The sequence below is a fragment of the Brienomyrus brachyistius genome, chromosome 8, assembly GCF_023856365.1.
Source record: "Brienomyrus brachyistius isolate T26 chromosome 8, BBRACH_0.4, whole genome shotgun sequence".
NCBI lineage: Eukaryota > Metazoa > Chordata > Actinopteri > Osteoglossiformes > Mormyridae > Brienomyrus > Brienomyrus brachyistius.
This window is the reverse complement of record NC_064540.1, coordinates 13,191,861-13,209,629: the sequence shown is the minus strand read 5'-3', so window position 1 is coordinate 13,209,629 and position 17,769 is coordinate 13,191,861. Positions and strand designations below refer to the sequence as shown.

The following is a 17,769-nucleotide window of genomic DNA, read 5'->3' as shown; positions in this document are numbered from 1 at the left end:
CACGTGACCATGCCAGCCAATGTGTCACCATGAATGGCGGTAAAGGCTGGAAGTAATTCACACTAATGTTCGTTCTTAATGGAGTAACAGAAATTGCATTACATGTGTTTCCTCTAGTATTCTAGTCTCTTCAAACAGTCCAACAATAAACCACTTAGCTGACTTGGTAATGGGCTGACTGGTGCTAGATTATGACTGTTCAAATTAGGAATAAAATAGTTATCAAATTTATGGTAAACCGTGGTAAATTTCCAGGCAGTTAGTTTTACCATTTCAAATTTTAGTTATCATTAAACACATGGCTGATTATCGCACTTTGAAAAAATCATGTTAAATACTGTCCAGTATCAACCAAAGTCAGTATCCAAGACCCTGGTGCACAGATGCAGCATGCAGCGTTGGTTTGTTTAGTGTCAGTGAAAACATGGTGGAAGGTAGTGATAATGCTCAATATAAACAGGTGCACAGGTGCAAAATGCAGTGATGGTTTGTTTTGTGTCAGTGAAAACATGGTGGAAGGCAGTGATAATGCTCAATATAAACAGGTGCACAGGTGCAAAATGCAGTGATGGTTTGTTTTGTGTCAGTGAAAACATGGTGGAAGGCAGTGATAACGCTCAATATAAACAGGTGCACAGGTGCAAAATGCAGTGATGGTTTGTTTTGTGTCAGTGAAAACATGGTGGAAGGCAGTGATAACGCTCAATATAAACAGGTGCACAGGTGCAAAATGCAGTGATGGTTTGTTTTGTGTCAGCGAAAACATGGTGGAAGGCAGTGATAACGCTCAATATAAACAGGTGCACAGGTGCAAAATGCAGTGATGGTTTGTTTTGTGTCAGTGAAAACATGGTGGAAGGCAGTGATAACGCTCAATATAATATAAATACAGTATAAATACAATACAAAGCTTGAAATAATTTCAGTTTGTTTGTAAATACTGCTACACACTTTCAGCCAAATTTAACAATACTGCGATAATACTGACAAGGATGATAATTTGAATTTGAATTTTGGTCCCTATAATTGTGATATTTAATATTCATACCATTTCATCTCTAGTTTGATTGCATTTGTGTTTGTACCCCAGCCTAGTTACCTATGCTGCCTGAGATAGATTGCATCTGATCACGAAAGATTACATCATATAACTGTCTCAACTATAATTTTACTATACATTTTAAGCTAAATACATACTGTATAACTTATATGCAAAAGCTAAGATTCTAAAAATATTTTCTGACACCTGCCGTAAATGAGGTCTGTTCAAGTAACCTCTGCTGCCAGGTGATGTCATTTAGACTAATTCCAACTCAGACTCCATTTACCTAACTAATAATAACCAACCAATTCAAAAGCGAAACACACTGAATTTAGAGGAACCCTGACATATATTTCCTACAGAAGGAAAACTATTTTGGGCTGAGGAAAATAAGAGAGGAAAATGTTATAAGTTATAAGTTCAAAATGAGACCAGAATAATACAATTGGCCCATTCTTATGAAGTTGTGATGAGGGGCATCAGATTATGTGGCAGTGTGAGCTTACAGATGGCAGATAGTATTACAGACAGATAGCCTGCAGTCCATAGCATGGAATGAATGTAGAGGGAAAGGAGTACTTCAGTGAAGGGATTCAGCCATTTCTCTCATGTAGCTATTTTTAGGACTGGTAAATAATCGTGCTTAAGGACCGCTCAGTGGCAGGCAGGGGCAAGCACACACATAGCGTGCCTGAAAAGGGAAACCAGGCACATGGCTGGTACGCCCAGGGGTGGTCCGAGACATCACCAAGTGCAACGTGCTGCCAAATCCATCAGCACCATGCAGCCAGGACAGACCACACACTGAAGGTCAGTGAGGTCGTGGCTCGTGGGAAAAGCCACACTGCGAATGCAAGCTGCCTCTTAAGAGCTGCCAAATATCAAAGGTAAATTCTTTTTGATTAATGACAACACTTCTAAAAATATGGTAGATAAATGGCTGAGTAGTTTTACAGTGCAGATTTTACTCTGAAAGCAATGCTGCAATTTTACCTAGAAACATTGCTAAAAATAATTTAGTTACTGACATAAAAAGAACATAAAATAGCTTGAAAAATTATCCAAATATATGACAATTTTCCTTTTTAAATTTCAACTATGGCACAAAGTGAAAGGATATATTATATGAACACTGCCTACTCTAAATGAGGAATACAAAAGCAAAAAAAAACATTTATACATAATGTGATAAAAAGAAATGTATATCTCTGTGACTCTGACCAGAATATATATATAATTCACACTCAAAAAACAATCTGAAAAGACAAGATTAAGATTAAGAAATACATAAGAAATGTACTCAAAATACCTCATTTCACTCACCATCAGATAGCTATTACCATACTACATATCCAAACAATATTAAATTACAATGCAAAAAAACATCACCAAAAAAATTATTTTTTCAGACTCCAGATGCAGTATACCTATGATACATGTCATACATATCTCTGCTGTCTTTATTCAGTCAATCTATTGACTTTAAAAACACAATTCCTCACTATCTCTGGTTTCCAAGAACCCTTCATAACATTAAGCAATAAAGGAAAGTTCAAAGTTTTTTTAAAATATCCTTTACATTCACAGTTATTTTTTTACCTTGCATTATTTAGCATCCAAAGCAACATACAAGTGAGGAAGATTACAAGCATACAGCCGTCAAGTAGCCAACTGGCTCCGCTAAGCTGATCTTCTAATGGGAGACAAGTTCAAGTCAGCATTAGAGTATTACATTTATATAAGTTAATCATGAGAATTCTGTGGTTCCTCTCTACAGCAAAAACTCAGAAGACTACGAAAGGGCATTTTTCTCTGAGTAGGGTGCCCATCCTCCCATATGTAACTCTGCAAAATAGAACCTAAAAAATTTAGTTCTTAATATTATTATTAAAGTATTTTCCCCCTTTGCATAGAAAGTTTTTGCATATATTTTAATCAGACTCTGCTACTCCTTTTCAGTCTGTGCTTTCTCTGCCATCCACACTCTTATTGTCTTCTTGTCACGTCAGTACAAGCAGGAGGAGCACAAATACCCACCATGCTCAGAATTATGATGAACACCCGCTATTTGGCATGTTTTTTGCTACCCAAAAAGAAATGTTTTTTAAACACTTGTACAAAATGAATATTCTTAAACACCCACTATTTGTTCTTTGTCAAGTAGCCTATTCAGATGCGGCGCCACCCCTAGTATATTTTGCTGTCTTCAAGTCCTACTCAGAGGATCCTACTAGGGAGTTGGGAAATCGTAAGTACAACATGATGCATGCACAAGTGGTTAAGTCTGAGCAAAATGGAGGCAATAAGAAAGCTACGTATTCGTAGCATTAATTTAACTTTCGGCAATCACTAGCTCAAACAGCAGTTAACTCACCAGCTACATATCAAATATTGAGACAAGAACCAATTTTTTTTCACCGTTCAGCATTTAATAACAATCGCATCAACATTCAAAACAACTCAGACTTTTGCAATGACACACTACATAAAACATGCTACTTTCAAAGTTATTTGTCTTTCACGGTGGAGCTGTCCATGGTTTCCGCCAAAATTGTTGCAATGTCATGCCTCCAACTTGGGAACTCAGGGCTTAAAGAAAATCCCTATTTAAAGAAAAAGTTTCCCACTAGTAAATACGACTTTGCAGTGGCTTTCATGTGAGAAAGATCGGGGGACCTGGCTGGCCATGGGAGGACCTCAACATGATGCAGGCAGCCCATAGACACATCTGCCTTGTATGGACGGGCATTGTCTTGTTGAAAGACTGTACCAGGTTTCTGTCTCAGGAGGAGTAAGACATGCGGATGCAGGATGACACTGACATAACACTGTGCCATTAGGGTCCCCCGAATCACTACTTAAGATGACCTGAAGTCATATCCTATGGCTCCCTATACCATGATGACAGGAGTAACTCCAGTGTGTCTCTCCTTAACATTGGCAGGATTGGTCCTCTCCCCTCGCCGCCACCATACACACACAGGATGGTCATCCGTGGCAATGCAGAACCAAGATTCATCGCTGAACCACTCGTCATCAGTCCATACCTACCAGTTAAGACTCCACTCCAAACGCAGCCATCTCTGGGCTGGTTTTAAAAGCAGCCTACACATGGGACAGTGATTCTATAGTCTGGCTGATGCCAACCGTTGAGACATAATGCAGGATGACACAGGGTACTGTAGAGAGCCAATTCCTGTGTCCAGATGTCATGGGGTTCTGTAATGCTTGGCACACAATACGATGATCCTCCCTTGGTGTGGTCTGTCTTGGGTGACAAGAAGCTTCACAATGTGCATGGGTGCCCTCACATGCCCACTGGTCTCAACATCGGGTTACTGTGACATCTGCATGCCCCACATGCTGGGGAATTGCACGATGCAACCACCCAGCCTCATGCTAACCTACAATGTGACCCCTATCAAACGCCGCCCAGTGCTGGTAATGCTATCTCATGTGTCTATGAGGCGTCCTCTGTGTCTGGTGAGTAGACGTGCCAGCTCCTTGCAAATCGAATCATTTACATATCCATTACTGGTTTGCACGTGTATCAAGTTACATCCAAATTTGACCATTACTTCTGGGTGCTTAACTATTTTTGTCACTGAATGTATATATTTTTAAATAAACAACAATTACTATGCATTTTCAACACATAAGTAACATGTAATATACATTAAAAAATCCTTATGTTTTGGGTAAAATCAGCTTCATGCTCACCCGCTCTCACTCAGTCTTATTCAAATATCTCTTTTTGGGAGGTAGAGACCCATTCCATGCAGCAGCATAGCTAATTATTGATACAAGAAATGCACATAGCAACGTAAAATTAACCAATCAGCCTCCTCAAATTGGATGTGTGAGAGGCGTATCATTCATCACCCAAAGCAGAGTCCTGTGCTGGCACGTTGCTCAGACAATCCTGGCATTTGCCTGGAGCGCCTGACCACTAGGGGTGCACTAGGAGGGTTGCAATAGTGTTGCGCAGTTGCCCTGGCCCGCCATCTTGGTGTATACAGTGACACAAAATAACAAAATAAATAAACATGATATAAAGATACACTAGCAGACCAACAGTTTTAGTCAGATGTAGCGGCCATTTTGTTAATGTCTCAGAAATCTTTACCAGAGCTCTGATATAAATGTCATTTAATTGCTGTTGTCAGTATTTCTGGTTTCTGGAGTTTTGGAAAAATGTGCTTAACTTAGTGTTTGATGCCTGGGAGGGAGAAACCCACACTTATTTTATTCTTGATGAGCAACTGTATATGTATGTATAGTTGCACTCATAAATTTACATACCCTGGCAGAACATTTTTCAGAATATATGATTGACGATGACAAAACTTTTCTCTTTCATTCACAGTTAGTGGTTGTGCAAAGTCATTTATTATCACAGAATTGTGTTTGTGTTTTTTTTAAACATAATGACAAGTGGAAGCACCCAAATGGCTTTGATCAAAAGTTTACATACCCTTGAAGTTTTGGCCTCATAATATACACACAAATTGACACACAGAGGTTAATTGGATATTAAGCATAATTGTCCACACCTGTGACATGTTTGCTGCTATTAGTGTCTGTGTATAAAAAGTCAGTGAGATTGTAGGCTCTTGACAGTCATCCGTACATTTCAGCCATGGGGAACGCAAAAGAACTGTCAAAGGACCTGAGAGAGAAGGTTGTTTAACTTTATAAAACAGGAAAATGATATAAAAAGATATCCAAAGAGTTGAGAATGCCAGTCAGCAGTGTTCAAACTCTCATAAAGAAGTGGAAATTGAGGGGTTATGTTGACACCAAGACACAGTCAGGTAGACCAACAAAAATTTCAGCCAGAACTGCCAGGAAAATCACAATAACTTCAGCTGACATCCAGGCTTCACTACAGAAAAGTTGTATGGATATTTCAAGATGCACAATAGGGAGGCACTTCCCACAATAGGGAAGAAAAATGGGCTGCATGGTCGAGTTGCCAGGAGAAAGCCGTTACTATATTAATAAAATAGTCTACATAAAATATGGAAAACAGCATCTATACAAGCATCAGAACTTCAAGGCCAAATCAACCCATCATTGGCTACAGCAGAAAAAAAAGGTTCTGGAGTGGCCATCACAGTCTCCTGACCTCATTATCATTAAGCCACTCTGGGAAGATCTGAAACGTGCAGTTCATGCAGGACAGCCCAAGAATTTACAGGAACTGGAGGCCTTTTGCCAAGAAGAATGGGTAGCTTTACCATCTGAGAAAATTCCCTCATCCACAACTATCACAAAAGACTACAAGCCGTCATTGATGCTAAAGGGGCGAATACACATTATTAAGAACTAAACTTTTGAACAGGGACCAGCTCAGTATTTTCTTTATGTTATATTTTCTTTAATGACTGTGTTATTTTGAGATGTCTCATAGGTCAATTTGAGTCCCATTACAAATAAGAGATATGTTTTGCCTGATTACTTGTGTTTTCCTTAAAGAATGGTACAGATTTTGCAAAATCTGCCAGAGCATGTAAACTTACAAGCACAACTGTATGCTGATACTGTAGTTATTTTACATTTTGTTTTCTGAAAACTGCTGAAAATATAATTAAAAATATATATTCAAAAATACAATATAAAGAAAGAATGGATATTACCGGATTTGGCCACACACAAGAAAAATGGTTGTGAGCTGTCCGCTGTCCATTTATAAGATAAATATTCTTAAATAAACAACAATAAATTCTTTTTAAGTAACCCAAATCACCCTTTCTAAAGAAGATGGTGTCTCTTAAATGCTGAGTATTATAATGCATTATAAAGATCATCAAATATATGGTTTTTCATGAAGTTGGTGTCTCATATGAAACATGAATTTAGCTCTTTTGACTTACATAGTTGTAATAGTTACATATGTACAGTACATAGCTTAAACTCAGGTAGGCCAACCTCTGTTAGTGTTACTAACTGCTCCACACCTTTTTGAAATCAGTCTATGAATGATATGAGGATTTCCTACCTTTTAAATATTTTGGCTTTAAAGGCTTCATGTTTTTTTTTTTTTTTTAATCTATAATTACAATCTCCAGCACCAAGTCACCAGTAGGGTAAAAAAAAGTCAGTTTGTGAGGAAACTATAGTGAGAGACACAGAGGAGCAGGTAGGGGGCGCCACGGCTGCAAATGATCTCCGGAGGCCTAGTGAAGTGTGCTGAATAGCCACACTTAATGCAGGCTGATTTTGTACCAAAGCCAGGGAGAAAATGCATTGAGCGTTATCTGCTACACTGTAAGACCGAGGCCACTCTAGCACACAGATGGAGGCTCTAGCTTCCTGATCTTCCACTGTAAACTGCTCTTTAGCTATGTTTACTGACTACCTCTGTTCCATAATAGTATATCATCAAGGTGTTACTCCACTTTCGATAAAAACACCCACATTACCACGGAAAGGATAACAGTTCATCAGCACCCAAACTGAATGCTGGGGTTCTGGTAAAAAAGAATATATCTGCAAATGCAAGGAAGAGGCACAGAGATGGACACCTGACTGAACAGCGAATGATGAGACAGAAAGCTTCTATAAATCCTGTTAGTGGCAACTTTTCAAAGAAACTGTGACTTTTTACAAGTCAGTAAACAATTCATTCAAACAGTCAAAATGACATTTCAAATGCCTGTGGGACTGGTGTTAATATTGCACTAGTGTTAATCTTGCACAATAGTAAATTTTGTGTCTGGAGTTCATTTGAATTGCTGGACTGGTGAAATGGATCCCAGGATAACTGGTTACCGCACAATTAGTCAGGCAAGCAGACGACCCAGCCCTCCTGCGTCCAGAGCCGCTCCTGCTGAGAACCATGATAGCCTGGCACAATGTGTAGCTCATTTACACACTTGGCAGCATGCACCTGCCCTCCGCACTGTTTAGTGGAGTGTGTAGGTGTTCAAGATGCAACCGTCTGGGGAAAATGCAAAGACAAACCCTTAGAAAGATGGACAGTGGGTAATGCAGCGGCACCCTTTGCCTAGGAATGCACATTTGTCTATCCCTCAGGCTTGGAGAAAATCGAACCAAATTACCATGACTACTGCAGAGAAGCTCAGCTTACCTCCTTACTCAGTCAGAGCTCAGCCTCCTATATGTAAAAACAGCCTGTACCCTGCTTTTGTATACATACACTGATGAGGAGGTGCTGTTTGCAGGTGTAAGGGTCTATATGTGTGCAAACATGAAAGCAAAGTAATAAACATAGTATGTACTGTTTTATCAAAGCAGAACCACTTGTAGATGACTTAATGTTCAGGCTATCTATGGTTGAAGGCACATGTCTTTGCTGTCAGGCTGCTTTGGGGCACATGACAACTTGTATATAATTAAACCCAACATTGTAACACAGTATGAATGCCCAACACACCGTTCCTTGTACAATTCTAGTCCTGGCTTCCTCTGCTGGGCAGTAAGTCTAATGCAGACTAAGGAATCTGCATTTTGCACTGTAAATCCAGGCCTCAACAGGCCACTTCGGGGCCAGTTCCGCCATCAAAGAGGGGCCGGGGGGCCACAGCCACTCTGTTACAGTCCCTGCCCTGATACATTAGGTACTATTCCTTTAAGTCAATAATGTATATTTTTCACAACAGTTCATGTGAAAGAGAATATCAATTGGTAACATTAACTGTAAAATCAGAACCCAAGGATTTCAGTATGCATGCAATTCCTTAACTCTCATATTTACATGGATTTCAACTAGTCTATATAGTGCAAAACCATAAAAGTTGCCCCACATGTCAGTTCTGTTTGATAAGATGCCAGGCGACTTATGTATAACACATAAGGTTTTGGTGCCTCCCCAAGATTGTCTCTGGCACCATATGATGCCCCTATGAAACATTTCTGGGGGTGCCACTGTCCAGGGCTTTCCACATCCACTTGTCCCTGAAGAGTATGCTTATTTACAGTGGGCTGCGGGGGGCCACATGTGTAAGATGCTGCCATGGGTCCCCCCGCCCTTGACTGTGTGCTTCTGTGTGGATATTTACCAAGAGCTACTGGTGAGTCTCTAATTCATCACTGGCTGTGACATCACGTCGCTGTGGCATGCTAGGCTAGGCAGAGCGAGTCGCATGACACATGCAGGGCCTTAAGTCACCACAGAGGACATTACTCACTCCCATGGAAAGCCAATACCACCTGAAAACTGTCCACACTGTTTTATAGGTCTCTTGACTTCCTCCTGACAAAAGGCCTCAAAAAAGGCCGACTTCTATGCATTGGCTTACTCAGAAGTAACAGTAACGCTGTCCTGGTTTTACCAGCACACAGAATGAAATTTAGTCTTGCATCTTGTAGATAACTAATGCCTGGTCCTAGAGAAGCTACTCAGCTTGGTGCTATTGGCACGCATGCCTACAGAAAGACACCCAATATCATTACATCTGGGTAGCAAAGTGATAACTGTAATACTTTCAATGAATGCCTTTTCTATAGGCCTCCATGAACAAATTCATAACATTTTATAATGCATTCATAGAACATTATACATATGGATATAAATATTTATAAAGGTATAACACATTTTGGCCATGTTTATGAATGCTGCATGAAGCCCTCATCTATAATGCACCATAGATGTCTTCAAAATGCAGTACTTAAGTCTTATACCCACTATTATAATATATTAGAAAGATATGTAGTAAGGGATAAACCATGACGAGGTGCACAGTTATACAAAAATTGTGTTGGGTGGCAAAGTTGGAGTTATACTATCACATATTATACTATCACATCACAAAGTGGTTTATCCCATTTGGGATAATGGGGCATTATCTAGTAGTACGTTTTGCAATCTTTGCCCAATTTATCTTGTTTTATGGATTATGAACGATAACAGATTTTGATAACTGGACCCTGATCAAGGTATAAACACTGATATCAGCATATTTTAAGAGGTGGGTGCTTTGAGACACATGTAAATATACATGAGGGCATATTTCACCTGGCAGCAAGTATGAAACATTATTCAGTATTATTATTTGCAGTTTTTTTGTTGGAAATGATTTTAAATGTATAGAAAGTTTTACATTCTATAATATAGTTATACTTATATAAAACTCTTACTAGGCTGCCGGAACTACCCCAGCGGTTACATGATAATAATCCATACCCATGTGACATCTCTGGACCAATAGAAAAAAGTATTTTCCAAAGCCATGGTATAGTAGTACATAAGAGAAGAGAGCTTCATTGGAGCTTGTGAAGTATTACAATCATCACTATCATGCCTTATGACTGTCAATATAAGATACTGTAAAGCTTTTTTGTTTCTTATACTGAACATTATAATGCATTATAAAGTTATCTATAACGCATTATAGATAGCAGTTTTAAGTAAGTGTTAATATACTGAACATACAGACCTATCACCCAGGGATAGACCAACTTGTATTTTTGGTAGGATTTCAGGCCGCAGACAGATCCACCAAGCTAGAAAAATGGTTCTTCCCAGCAGGCTTCTGTGGTGTGTGACCTCCCTCCGCCGTAACCTCTAACTGTCCTCTTTTGGCCATGATGAAATGTTTCTCTGCTGAGGCACTCTGACCTCTGAGAACTTAGATTACGTGTTAAAATAAGTATGGAATAAAACTAGTGCACTCTACATGAATCTGCAACAAAGTGAGAACATCCAAAATGAACACCGTCCAAGAGTAACTCTACTTCGCATCACCACCTCAAGGCATACAGCCCTAACCCAAAAGCAGAGAATGCCAACTAACAATAACCAGGCTGAAGACAGAAGGACACAGAAAAAGAGCATAAGGCAAGGGGAACAAAGAGCAAGAAAAGGCATAGAAAAATGTTCAGGTTCAGTACATGAACAAGACACTGTCCCTACAAGGCTCCCCTTATTGTAGTTTACACGAAGGAAACCAAACAGCAGCTATGAATGCTGATTCACACAACAGCAAATGCCTGGTGGCTTTATGGAGCAATTCTGGAGGTAGACAAGACGACATGGTATTCCATGATGCTTTATGGCCTGCTAGCCCTAATATTCATACTGCAGGGTGAACAGTGAGTATAGTTCAGCGCAGGGATGAGCAACCTGCTTCCATTGAATTCCGTGGATTATTGGGTTACTTTCTGTTACCAACTGATTTATGCTTTGTGAACCTGGATCCCGTTATAATGATATGCTAATAATAGCTTTTCCTAAGCAGAAACCGGCACGCCCCTCAGGCTTCAGTAACCAGGGTAGCGAAAAGCTGGTTTACCAGATAAAATCAATTAAATAATGGGAACTAGAATCTCCTGAAATAGAAATGGGGTAATACTGTAAATAGTGAAGGAGGAGGGAGCTGCTTCATTACCTTATAGGAAAAGGATACAAGATGGGTCTAGAAATAGTGTATAAGCTTGGAGAAAGGGGATAGTCCACAGGGGCAATGGGGGAGGGGGTGCCAAGACATTCTATTAAAACTGTGACTGATCTATGGAAAATGCAGAAACAGAACATGACGCACCTTCATTTTTAACAGATCTGTTAAAAAAACAAGCTCTTTTACAAATATTAAGGGTTTCCCAGGTTTTTATTCATATATTAAATTTTTTGAAAGACAGTCATTTATATAAATTTCCATTTTGGCAGCAGGAAAGCAGCAGGAAAACAAAGGACTGGCACATCATAAGCACTTCACTGCACTAACGAATCTTGAGAGATGGGCTGACCTGGGCCATCTTCTTAAAAAAGGAGCCATTTTCCCCGCCCTAAGCACATCTCTAAGAAAGTGACAGCCAGTATAACTCACCAATCAATGAGCAGAGAAAGGACAACCTCTGTTTCATTCACCAGTCGAATTCAACAGAAGAAAAGGGCATTAAACCACAAACCTCTTTAACTGTGACATGACAGGTGACAATACTCACCAGCTGGTGGTTGATATTGTTGGAGTCGTCCTCAGGAAAGGGAGTGGCTATAGCCAAGGCCATGCAATTGGCAAATATTGCAAGCAATATAAAGGTATCAAACGGCCTAAAATTGAGATGGTTAAGGAAAATAAAAATTAAAAGAATCACTCAACACCAGGTTAAGCTGTCCTGACTAAAATCTGCCTGTCTTACATAAAACCAGACATAAAGTCAGCAGAAGTCTGGGTTGGTGATGCTAAGCAAAATGTTTACTACACTGGAAATCCTGGTCCAATCCCAGTTGTGTCCTTTTAGCCACATGTTGATAGGATACCCAAAAAACACAAAGCTCTATCCTTCCCATCACCATACAGCGCCATCTGCTGTACATCAAACAATCCCCTCCCCAGTACATTTATCGTCTCTGGTTAAAACCTGAGGTTTTAAAAGGCAAAGAGATGACATCCCATACATAAGAGGAGATGTGTACTGATAATTATTTCCCCCAAGTTAATGATCCATTTATTGGAGAACTGCCATGCGGATTTTCTTTCATACTTGTTTATACTGAAAACCTGCAAAGACAGTTGTCGACAAGTCAACGTACAAGCCATCTCTCTTCAATCCTCCAGCACCGCTCAACTGGACTCAGCATTTCTCAAGGCACAAGGAAGACATGCACCTAGACTCTTCTCTGTTTGGCACCTATATGGTGGAATGAACTTCTCCTAGATGTCCAAACATTGGGTGCCTTCAAACGACGACTAAAAACCTACCTCTTTTGGAAGTAGTGTGTGTCTGTGTGTGTGTATATATATAAACTTGCTAAAAGTGCTTTTTAGAGTGATAGTATCCTTAGGTTCTATTGAACCAGTATCAGAATGTATTCATTGATGAGACTTCAGAGCATTTATGTAAGGTAATTGTCCGGTTGACACCATCACTGCTACTGAATAAATACCTTCATACAGCTATTACTAGAAATTGACCCCCTCATGATACATATGGTTCCACTGCACAGCACCTGTGGCCTGAGTGCATCATGCTAAACTGTGGGCTAGTCCTATTAAATTCAAGATTTAAAATACCAAGAATTTATAGTACTGTGCAAAAGTCATATGCTATCAATGAATTTCCTCTGTTCTCCAGAAAGTTACTACTGTCCTGTTGGATGGCAAGAGCACTGCATTGGCTGCCCAACCTCTCCTCAGGGGCACCCCAGCTATTCTGTGAGTTCCTTAAATATCCCAACTTACTTCATTTATTTAATAGTTAAATAACTTGTCAATTTTTGGTAGCCAAACATGGTAAGCCAGTGACGGATTCGACAAAATCATGCAAATACTAGATGTTTACTGAAAAATAATGTGGTGACGTTAGGAGAGGTTTTGAAATGACTCGCCTCACACTCTTTGGCAGACAAAACATCACAGTTTTACACCAACAAGAAAATAATTTACGCATAATTTTCTTTGGAAACCTAAGAGTTTTGCACAGCACTGTGGTTCCTGTGCAAGGGATGTGAAAACAAAGGCATGTACACAGGGACGGATTATGGGTTGTGTGGGCCCCTGGACAAAACGTTCGCGGGGGCCCCCCACCACCACCACCACCAGCACCACCACCAGCACCACCACCACAACCACCACAATTCAAGGGCCCTTGGCAGCTAAACACCCTCCCTATAGGGTCAGGGGCCCTTGTAGGCAGAGGATGAAAGAATGTAGGCCCTCTAAAATAGACAAACGAAAATACATTGTTGATAAGCGTTGCAAATTGTTTTGGGCTAGGGGCCCCACGGGCCCCCTGCACCCCAAGGGTCCCTGGGCAGCGGCCCCGCTGGCCCAGTCCGTAATCCGTCCCTGCATGTACACACACACAATCACATAATTGTTCTACAAAGAGGCACTGGAGACTCAGCTGCTTAAGGATACTTCCACTCAACAAGGCTGATGCAGGCCTTCCGGAAGGGGTTATTGAGGTTGAGGCAGAAGAGGGCACGGGCAGGCCTGGTATCTGGCGGGGGGAGCTGCTTCTTTAGCTTAGCCTGCTGCAGCTTCCTCTTCTCCGCCATAATGGCGGCGGCCTCAGCCGCCTGCTCCGGTGTCATGTCGGCGATGGGGATCTGGGGGGCGTCCTGACTCATGGTTGGGCCGGAGTGGGCGAGTCACAGAGAATGCACCGCTGCCTACCGGTGATGGGCGCTCAGGCCGGGGGCTGGGGCGCAGTCTGAGCCAGGTGCTGGCACGTCACCAGGGGGTGCCACGCCGATGCTGCTAGCATACTTTGCCCCTGAGGGAACAACAGTGAGGGCAGACAGTAAGGAAAACTGTCCCCGACATATAACAACATCAGTAATCAGTAATAAACTAGCTCAGCTTGCAGGAGAACAATTACTTTTGTATTGGTATGAATAAGAATTCACATGTTTTCTACATAATTTCTGAAAAATCAAGCAAATAAAGGGCTTTGTTCAAAGTAGGAAGTAAAGTGCACCCTGATTAAGTTTCAGCCTGCAAGACTGCTGCCAAAGGTTCATCCCTTTGACCATTTAACCAGCTGTTACTATATATGCACATACTATTCATTAAGTATTCATTAAGTCCTGGTTGATTAAACAGATAGGCGAAATGATAAATTAAATACAATGCATTTAAAAGAAAAGAAAAGAAAGAGAGAAATTCAGAATCACTGAGAATGCAGTGTGTTTATTCGGCAATTAGATAGGATTTAAATTCGCACTAAGAACAGACACCAGGCTGCAGCTCCCTGACTCCAGTCTGACAGCTAGACTATTCAAGCACATGGAAGTTACTCAGTCACTCGAGCAATAAATTATTAACTTTAACGAACCTTTGACAGGGAATCAAATGCCAGTTCAGAAAATTCTAGAAAGTTCTAGACACAATCTGGGAGGTGTCAGTAAACTACATGTCACTTTCCGTTAATACCATCTAAACAAGCTATTTTATATGGCTACAAGGCCTCAGCCATGTCAGAACCTATGTGTTCAGTATTGTTTATTATTAGAAACTTTCAAAGATATAATGATAGTTTAACAACATAATACTAGCTGTCTGAATACAATAACTATACCTTGTGTGACAGTGTTTACCCAGAGTGTACTAGCTGAGGGATACTTTGTACATGTTTGTCGCTGAACCTCCACAGTGGTACAGTCAATGAATGGTTCAGAGTTCTAAACACTACTGTATACTACACCCATTTCAGTAAAATTAAGAAATCCTCTACAGACAATGAATATACTAAGTCCTCATCCATCTTCCTCTCAGCAAAACTTTATAACACACTGTCATTGCAATGTATGTGAGCCCCTGTGTAAGGGAAGGATGACAACCGTTTCCTTTTTATAACAGCGAAAAGCCTAACAGTCCATGAGTATCCATCTTAAGTAGGGATTTGGTCTATTGTCCTGAATGTCTCATAAATCTAAATACACAGCAGGTCAAATATACAACATACACTTGACAATTAATGCTCATTGTCCACGGCTGATGTGCAAACTGCTGTTTGTTTCCATAATTCCAACTCACTGCTATATAAGTAACAGCCCTTTATTTGAGAGATGAATGCCAAACAAGAACACTCACGTGTGTCTTAAGTCATGTTTCATTGACAGGTATTGTTTATAAGCAAGTGATTTAACTTATTTTATGTGTATGGTTTGAAAGTATACTTAGGACTAAACGACTTCAAATTTGAAGGGAAAAACAAACAAGTAGCTGCAGATTCTGAAAGTCAAAATATCTGCGGCATTGAACCCAGTTAACTAGACGCCATAGCACCGAGAAGGCCCTCATTTGCAAACATTTTGAAGTAGGCCTCTTTCTGAAAAAGACTAAATATCACATGCATCAAACTATCAGGACACTTCAGGGGCTGGACCATGCCAAACCTCCTTTATAAACTGCATGAATTCCCAGCTGTCACTCTGATGTATCACTTTGCAAATTCAGTTGTGTAAGTCCTTGACCTCTGAAGCCCAATGAAAAAGCAAAAGAAAGGTTATATCCCTTGGAAATGGCCAGCAGACTTGGAAAATACGTGATCTGATAAAAAAAGGAGCTAAGTAAACTACAATCGTTTTGCACCATCGTGCAATTACTAGATGCTACTACGAGTGTAAAAATAATGATTACCTTGATCTCTCCGTTTGTCACTGAATAACACATTCATTCATCAACCAGAGCGCAATATGAAACCGAAAACTGACACCCAGTTCACAATTCGTTCCTCTTTAACGTCACCTTACATTAAACATACCCGCAACATATATGCAGAAACGGGTTTGTTCAAATCATTCAGAAACGTTTGGAATTGATGCTGTCATCCATAATGATCATGAGTACACACTGCGGGCTCACCAGAATTCCTTCCAAAAACGGCAATCGTTATCCAGGTTACTTACCCTGCAACTGTATGCGATGCCTTGGGGTACACAAGGTGATTCTCTTTAGGCTCTTTTTTGGTCCATGATGCTCCGTTTCATGTGCCAGCAAAACATATCCCTGATAAAAATAATAGCAATAGAAATAAAAAATGATGATCCGTTTTTCTTAGAACCCAGTCCGCTTCTCAGATCTTGAAAATGAAGGACGGAATGAGAGCCAGGTTTGGGAAAAGCACGGTTGGGGCACAGCGTCCAACCTCAGTTCGGCTGATATTTCTGTCACCTCCGACAGATCAGATGCAGCGGACACTGCCAGGCGCACGGACGATTCAGGCAGTGCGTCGCCAGCATGCCCGTCCTTGTGCCGAAAGCATACCTTTCCAGAAGGACCCGATCACTATCGGACGACTCCTGAATTCCAGCAACGCACGCAAGAAATCCCAACTGCGTTCGGAAAACCAACAGAACGCAGAATCAAACAACAAATTAAAATTAATTAGCTGGAGGGCAAAGAGGGACGCATACGCGTTAATTAAACCCTTTCATGCCGACTGCAGAGAGAGAGAGACAGAGAGAGGGAGACAGAGAGAGAGAGAGAGGAGCGCAGGAGCATCCCAGTCCAAACCCCATCCAGCTTAACGTCACAAGACAAGTGAACAGTGAAATCAGCCCATCACAGCGCTTCACCCTCTGGCTAATGCAGTCCAGGCTTCTCATTAAAATACATGTCGTGCAAACCAACACATTTGAGAAACGGGAAAAATTTAAAACAATTCTTCAGTTTCAAACAATTGTCATACTGCATAACCACACATATAGTAATCCCAAAGAGTTTAAGAAATTATTTCGACATCCGGGTGCTTGTTTGCAGGAACTCGGTTCAAGAAATAGAATGTTGGTGTATTTTACACTGTTGTTGGTTATCTATTTTCACCGCAAGGGGAAATAACATATACAAGGCGTGATTACGTTTTTAGTTAAGATACAAATTATTTAATGTGCATTTAAAGAAGAGCAGAACGCTGTCTAGTCTAAACTATGACTCCTACGCCTAAACGGCCGTAGGAACCGAAAGTGTTGAACAGCTGTTTGGGATTATTGTTTGTCTGCCAGTCGTCCCTTGTTGTTATCAGTCTATATGAAAGATGGAAAAAATGGAATTCAACGGCCTGAAGCTTGGGACATCAAGGGGAGAATTTGTCGGTGTCTGCATTATATGTGTAAAACTGAAGGTCATTTGCTTACCAATAAGTGATGGTATTGTATGGATCCCTGAGCATTACATTAATTATTAAAATAAAACATACTATCTGTTCCCAAGTATTTGCTATTTAAATGTATGATGCGGAAATGTATTATTTACAGGTATCATTTCCAGAAATTGGACTGCTGTCTATTGAGGCGAGGCAATTGTGTTTAATTGTAG

At 40.5% G+C, this 17,769-nt stretch overlaps 1 protein-coding gene across 5 annotated transcripts in view; it reads right to left on the bottom strand.

Moving 5' to 3' along the window:
• The window catches only part of LOC125746973 (voltage-dependent L-type calcium channel subunit alpha-1D-like), a 75,775-nt gene extending 58,805 nt beyond the window's left edge, over positions 1-16,970 (bottom strand). For all 5 annotated transcript variants that reach the window (XM_049021574.1, XM_049021576.1, XM_049021577.1 and 2 more), the window contains exons 1-3: positions 16,362-16,970; positions 13,867-14,224; positions 11,951-12,056 (exon numbers count right to left, since the gene is read on the bottom strand). In XM_049021574.1, coding sequence (XP_048877531.1) covers positions 11,951-12,056; positions 13,867-14,078 — 318 coding nt within the window. In that variant the 5' untranslated portion in view covers positions 14,079-14,224; positions 16,362-16,970. The remainder of the gene's footprint in view (positions 1-11,950; positions 12,057-13,866; positions 14,225-16,361) is intronic.
• Between the last annotated feature and the right edge of the window lie 799 nt (positions 16,971-17,769).